This window comes from Ceratina calcarata, unplaced genomic scaffold (assembly GCF_001652005.2).
Source record: "Ceratina calcarata isolate Rehan_Ccalc_2016 unplaced genomic scaffold, ASM165200v1 scaffold97.2, whole genome shotgun sequence".
Lineage (NCBI taxonomy): Eukaryota > Metazoa > Arthropoda > Insecta > Hymenoptera > Apidae > Ceratina > Ceratina calcarata.
Window position 1 is genome coordinate 1497375 of NW_017181113.1, and position 7434 is coordinate 1504808.

General features: G+C 39.3%; 1 protein-coding gene across 1 annotated transcript in view; it reads right to left on the minus strand.

The window, feature by feature from the left end:
• Positions 1–1791: 1791 nt before the first annotated feature.
• LOC108631847 (sodium- and chloride-dependent glycine transporter 2) overlaps positions 1792–7434 on the minus strand; it is a 21717-nt gene continuing 16074 nt past the window's right edge. Inside the window, exons 9-10 of the mRNA XM_018036015.2 lie at positions 6834–6986; positions 1792–4079 (exon numbers count right to left, since the gene is read on the minus strand). Coding sequence (XP_017891504.2) covers positions 3942–4079; positions 6834–6986 — 291 coding nt within the window. The 3' untranslated portion in view covers positions 1792–3941. The remainder of the gene's footprint in view (positions 4080–6833; positions 6987–7434) is intronic.

Here is a 7434-nt window from a genome sequence, read left to right on the forward strand (position 1 = left end):
ATATCTCTATGTATCACGGGTTTTTATCGCCAGATATCTTTCATCGTGGGACGTAAAGTTACTTTGGCCCGGTTTCTCGGAGACGCGGCGCGATATAAATACGCAAAGGAGGAGTTTACTTAAACATCGTTCGTCGCTTTCAAAGGAAACGAGTGAGAGAGAGGGGCAGGGGCTTTGCTTCTACTACAAAGTACGTCCGTTATCGCGATTATCGTAAAAAAAGCCTATCGGCGCGTAGATAACCGTAGGCTAAAAAAAACGAAAGTAATTAACGATGCTCGTACGACAGTGACACATCACCGGGATTTGTTACATGAAGTTCACGTGTGACAAGTAATTAAATCCAAATAAATCTCAAATTGCTTTTAAATAAAAAAATCGTGATCTCTTATAACTTCGATCAATTAACGTGGCCATTGATAAATATATTATAATAATGATACTTTGTTCATACATTTCTTAAAACTAGAGATAACTAACAATAAGAGGTAAATATTTAGTCATTTAATAGAAAAATTCATATCATTAATATATAATTATATATTTTATTATACATATTATAAGACATTAGGGGTGTGCAAAACTTCAAGCCTTCATTTTACAGGAAGAATTGATTGCATATGATTTTTTTTGGCTGATTCAACTGAATGTAAATTCCACAGAAAATACTTTTTTATATTATGTATTTTGATATACACATTGTTTTTATGTCCAGTTGGTAGCGAAATCACGCTGATTATTATGTAGTAGAAATTGGGAGATTTACTTTACTTACTTGTTTTTCTCCGTTGCTGTTTCGCTCAGATGTAAACCTGGCCTGAACACACCCACCGCTAGCAGCATGCGCCGGTTCGCGTTATCGAAGTTGTTACCTAATTTCGCGGCGCGCGCCCACGTTACAGCTGCGTCGGAACAGTTCGCTCCTCCTTTCGCCGACATAAATTTCCCTTTAAATCGTTATAAACTAGCCGCGGCGATTACTTCGTTATCGCGGCAAGATTATAGCCGGCGGCTTTCCTTCCCTTCCAGCCGATCCTCGCCTCCTTATCCACGCTCCTTTTTTCCTCCCCGACTTCCGCTTCATCTTCCATTTCCTGCGCTCTCGTTTTGCTCCTCGAATTCCGCTGAAACTTGTTTACGTTTCAGCAGGCTGTTGTCGAAGCCTCTCTCTCGCTCAGGCGAATTAATTCAACAATTTTACTGTTTGGCAGAGCGAGCATTGAGAAAATAAATCGAAAGTGCAACTTCGTTCCCGTGCCAAAATTTGATTTCTGTGGAAGAATCGTTCCCAACCACACTTGATTAACAATCGAGGATAGTATAGAAATAAAACAATAGATAGAAACAGTAATTTCCGGTTGTAACGTGTAAAATCATATTTTCTCAAAATTCTAAAATAGAATTTCTTTCACGTTATAATTTTACTTTTCAATGAACGAAGTACATATTGTATAAAATATAATATATATTCACAGAAGCTTGCATTCAAAAATTCTATTTTCGAGTTTCATGAAACATGATTGAAACGTGAAATGCTTCGTGAATGGGGCTGCATCTAGCTGATTATACTATTGAATTGTAGCCTTGTTTTCCTGACAATTAGCAACGTGGAGAATATTTCGAGGTTGCATAATCGAAAAAGCGACTGGTGGGCGATTTTAAAATCGAATGGGAAATATCGGGATATTTGTGAAAAAAATATATTTGCCTCTGAATCAACGTCTAAGCTTTATCTATCATTCGAATCCCAAACCCATCGAATATTCAATTTATTTTTCATCCTCACATTTTCGACCTAATTTCGCGCATCGCGATCGAATGGCTGAACAAACACTGCAATCTTTACTCTTATAACGTGCAATCCAAATAATTGAGCCCCCTTTGAATTTGCCTCGACGAAAAAGAGAAAACGACGAGTCCCGATCGATAACGCCGATATAAAATTTCAAGTCGTCGAACACTACGAGCAAACTTGACGGTTAACAAATTCCTCTTTGAGGTTTGCAATAAATTCCTTTAATTAAAAACCTGAACGACCAACAAATAAAAAATGAAATTCGTTTATTGGTAAACCATGTGACACGCGACGGTTTATAACTGCAGGAAACGGTTCGATCAGCGATAATAATGATGAAATATTAATTGGTACGTCAAATTAACGATGTGTTTAGAAACTTGATGTTATTACGGCCGACTGTCAATTACAGTCGTTCATTTGCGGCTATTACTGAAATTGATATTTATTAAATTAACAAAAAAGTTAACTAGCACGCGCACGAAACAGTAATTATTATGTACCGTGTAACTGATCGACGTGCAAACGGATTCGAAATTAATTAATTCCTACAAATATTTAATGGCTTACTGATTCGATGTCAATCGATCAGATTGAGAACTCTTCATTTTACTTACATTTAAGTCGAGTAAATCACACATCGAGTCACTCTTTCTCGTTTATTTTCCTTCGAGAGGCCGGCCGCCTGGATCGAAGAAGCGCGTCAAACTTATAAAAATGCATAGCACGGATAATTCAGGGATCGAGAAGCAATTTTACGTGGCCATATTCCTGGCAAAAGCTCACGTCCATCCCGGTCCGGGGGAATCGATCGCGTGTCGGCACGCGGTGGTGGATCGACCGGGGCTGGACAGGTCCAGGGCAGGTCAGAAATCGAGCGAAATTCTCATTAGCCATCCGCGCCGAACCGCGCCACGCCGCGTGCATTCCCCATAAGACGGGGGTAGTACAAGCGATTCGAGATATTGCCACGCCATCGCATCGTCGCATCGAGGACGCGGAATTTCTCGTACCGTCAGATATTCCGTCGCATTAATTAGGAGGGAACACGGGACGGTGGCGCGCGACATTTGCCACTTTTCCACCAGCCACCCTGGCCAGTGATTATAACGCGGTTACATTACCGCGCGACGTCGACTCGCACACGCTCGAGTGGCGGCCAACGTAGAGGAAAACGTTCCCACTGCTATGGAAATTTTCTTTACAGGTTATTTAAAAATCACCCCTAAACGTGATTTAATTCAGTTATATTTATACAGGTTGGTACGATCGCGTTAGTAAATAATAGATGCTACGTGGAAAAAGCTCGACGTATTATTTTTCATTTAGAGCTTCTAATGAAAGAATCGATTTTGAAGTCTGAACAACTTAAATACAATTTGATTGTCGTTGTTCTGATCAGTCTTTATGTCAATAAACGTTGACAGTGACATGATTGCAGACGATGCAGACCTCGTCTTCCATTTCTTATTATTACTTTAAAAATATCCTCCATGCTCTGCGAATTAGAAATAACAGACTATAATGTGCCATCGCATTTCATTTAACCCTTCAATAATTTTTCGCTTGAAACATGCAAGGCTCTGAATACTCTTTTCGAATCCCTATAAATGGACATCGAGAGATGTTGATTGAAAAACAATCAAATCATATTTCACAGTTCAAATGTCAATCGTTTTCATCCAGAACGAAACTTTATACGAAGAGACGTTATACGAAATTTTTGTTTTATTTCCTAACGCTGAATCACCACAATTTCCGTTCCAACCGGTAAATGAAAATTATTCATAATTCTAGTCTCAAAGAATGGAAATTGAATCGTGAAACGAGATGTGTACCAGTATTGCCTCACTGTTTCTAGCCGAACGCAATAATACTGCTCTCGTTACAACAGCGTTCTCTTTTTGGCGTCCTTGTATTTCCTCGGGCGTGTTGTTTTAGAATCTGTGAAACGTGTACACGTACCGTACCGGAAGCAACAAAGTATAAAAGAAAATTCTATCTGCAGCGTTCGACGATATAAGGATTACAAGAATTCGGGAAATCGGGACCATTAAAAAACACATTTTCAGTTCGTATCAATTCGTTAATATCGAAACAACTATAAATAGAATCACGTAAAAAAGAGGCGACCTTATTAGATTGACTAGACGCAGTCTTTCTGCGAGGTATCCTCGCCCGGTTGCGAAATCTTGAGAGACGCCGTGGACGAGCTGTCGTTATCCCTATTTTTTCCCGTAGCCGGTCCCCACGACTTCTTCGGTTGAAACAAACTCCGGTCCCTCTGCGGACAATTAAAACGAACGTCATATTCTTTGAAGAGTGAACCCGGTGCAAACCGGGATTTGTGCAAACAGTTTGAGTCAATGCTCTCCGGGCGCACAGTTTCAACTACGCCGCGCTACCAGACGGAATAAAATTGTAGATTCTACCTAGTTTTAAACAGCGGGCTTACGCGACTACGTTTAATGCGATTCTCTAAATTACACAAGTTTTACAAATATTTTATATATTAATTTCAGACAGTTTTCCTCTGGACGCCCTCGAGTTAAATCATTTTATCTAATTATTTCGCGATCTCGTCATGAATTCTTCTATTCCGTCACCGGTTCTAAGCTTCTAATATAAAATACGGATAAGTGGATAACATTTGTTCAAAAGCATTAGTATATGTGAGAAGCGAGGTTCCGCTTTCTACGCGGAGATTTTCTCCTCGGTCGTGTTCATATCTCACCGAACCGCGCAAGTACTTGCGAACTCTGCGGGGTGAGTCGAAAACAGGTTGCGGGGTGTGGAAGGAGAGATAAGAGCAATAGTAAATTTATCGGATAATACAAAGCGCGGGAGCGGTCAAGAAAAGGGTCAGCAGTGAGTACGGTTGAAATAGGTTCGATCCGTACGATGGAGCGCAGTACGAAACTTTTCGTTTCAAACTACGATTACCTACGTACCGTGGAAAAACTTGTATTAAGACGTTTTGAACTTCCGGCAAGATTTCAACCCCTAGCGAGGGGCCGGGCAACTTTTAAAACGGTGAACACCTCCCGCGGGTCTTAAACCGCGGCCGGACAGTGAGCAGGTTTTAAGAAATTTCAGGGTTCGTTGGACCGTGGCCACGATATCGCGAAACGTCCAACGATAACCGTTCGTTTGCATACTCCGAACGTATTCTTGGCTACGACTCTGTTCTTCATAAACATAACAGCGGGTCGCAACCAAAATTGTAATTGCAATTCTAACTGTGTATTCTTCTCTGGATACAAAACACTAAATTCTTTACTAATAATAGAGATAAATTAAAGGTATATGTGATATATATTTCAGTNATTTATTCAGCCAACAAGTGAATAAATAATAAATAAGTACAAAAAGAAATGAAGAAATAAAAATGTAATGAATAAATGAACGAAGAATGTTTATTATTTTCTTAATTTATAAATACTGTCTATGTTTCCACATTTTTTTTACATTCAATTTCAATTAATAAAATTACATAATTATTTATCAAGACGTACTTTTATTACACTTTTTTAATCTCATCTCCTTGAATAAATTAACATAAGCTGGAGTTAGCCAGTAATAATCGTCCCAGGCTGTACGCTAAATAAATTAATTTGCATTGAGTTTCAGATTTTAATAAACCGTACGTTGCGAGATAATAAATGTTTCATGAGTTCCAGAATTTTTAGGTGCTACTCTATGAAAATATGATTTAGCGTATGAAAGTAACACCGAAAAATATGGTTGGTTATTATATTAAAACTGTTGATGAACTGAACTACCAGTTCTCCTTTAACGTTCGTCAAATAATCCGTCGTTTAAATTGTGAAAAGTTGGTCTCTCTAAAACAAGATATCGAACCGACTTTATTTATGTGTTAGAGCTTCGCTTTATTGCGATCTTCATGAATAAAACAGACCCTCGACGGTATCAGATATTCGTTTCGGTAAACAATTTTCAAATGTTCAATATTGACTGCGTTTCTTGCCAATAGAGTATTGCGTCATCATAAATTAAAGCGCTAATACGCAATAACCGCGGTTGTGCGCAAATTTGTCATAATATTCGTTACAATATTGGGCGAAAGATAATTAATTGATACGCTGTATCTTTATTACAGCTAGAACATAATTTAATTGAAAATTAATGCATTTCCAAACCAGTCGGTTTAATAACAATAATCGATATAAGAATCCAAGTATCAAATTTCCCTATTATTCAGAATCATAGAAAATTAAACAATACTGCTTGTTTTAAACTACTTTTTTCTCTTTTTATAAAATATAGTACAAAGTATAATTTTGGATCCATCCTTTCTGGACGCCCTGTATGAAATTATAAAATAAAGTGATGTCTCTACGGATGAAACTTTAATTTCGTTATGAGAAAACGAGAATAACGACAGACAAAAAAATCGCAATAAATTCATAATTTTCAAAAGGAGAATCACATTCAAATACAATTGCGAGGATAAAACGGAGAAACGAAATTAAACCGTCTCGCCAAAGAGGTAAATATTTGCAAAATCCAGGTAGGGAGAGCGTAAGAATATAAATTCTCTTGTCAAAACTGCTTGACAGTAAAACTCAGCAGTGCTTCCGTTGCGTCTTTCAAAGTGAGAGCGGACGTTCTCAAAAAGTTTCCGGCGTGATTGGTTCGCCCCCTCCCGCGAGTCTGGACCGGCAGCTTTTAAAATAAGGTTGTTACAGTCTGAATCGCCGTAAACTCTAAACAGCAGGAGGGCAGCTCGACGGTGAGCGCCGGCGGTGCTTCGGCCCGGTGGCGTATCGTAAAAACGGCGCGCAGTTTGCATAATAATCCCCAGTTTGTCGAGCATTACGCCCGGCTGATATCTCGATTCAGCTTGTAGCCCGGCCCCGCTTTGGGCATAAGCTCGGCTGTTCGATAGCGTTCGACTCCCGGTAAATCGGCTGCCGAATTAATGCGCTTTATACCGAGTCCGAGACAAATCGATTATGCGTATCCGATTTGTCAACGATTGTTGTCGCAGCCTCTCCGCGTGCTCTCGCAAACTTACCGGTCCTTTCCAGAAGCGATGAACGAAGAACAACGGCATCGGTGCTAGAGTCGACAGGCCGATCAGTATTCCGATTCCGTTCGCCCACCAGGGGAATACGTAGTGGCCATAACTAGGCATCTGGTACGTGCATATTTCATAGACGAACACCGCCTGCGGGTAAAAGCGAACAGGTAAGTGGGGAGAGCTTAAAAAGGACTGTTATTTCCTGTAGGAACTCCTCCGGGGGTGCGGGATTATACAACGGCCAATTATATGATCTTTTTAATCCGATCTAACTTCGACGTCTCCTGAGTGTGCCTGTGACGATGATTAGATGAAAATTGACTCCATGATATTGAAATCCGATTGTAATAGACGGTGGCTTGAGGGTAAATCGAACTTAACGTCTCTTAAGTGTTTTACATAGGAAATAGTATATAAGTACTTTTTGTAATACCACACATTGAGTTCTTCTTTAATACAAGATCTACCGTCTACGATAAAAATTTCTGTCTTTTCTTAAATAACTTATTAATTTGAAAGCAAGTCATTTTTACCCCTCGGGTACTTGTAGTGTTAATTAAAAAATACTTCCTTAGACATACTCGAAAAAAATTAT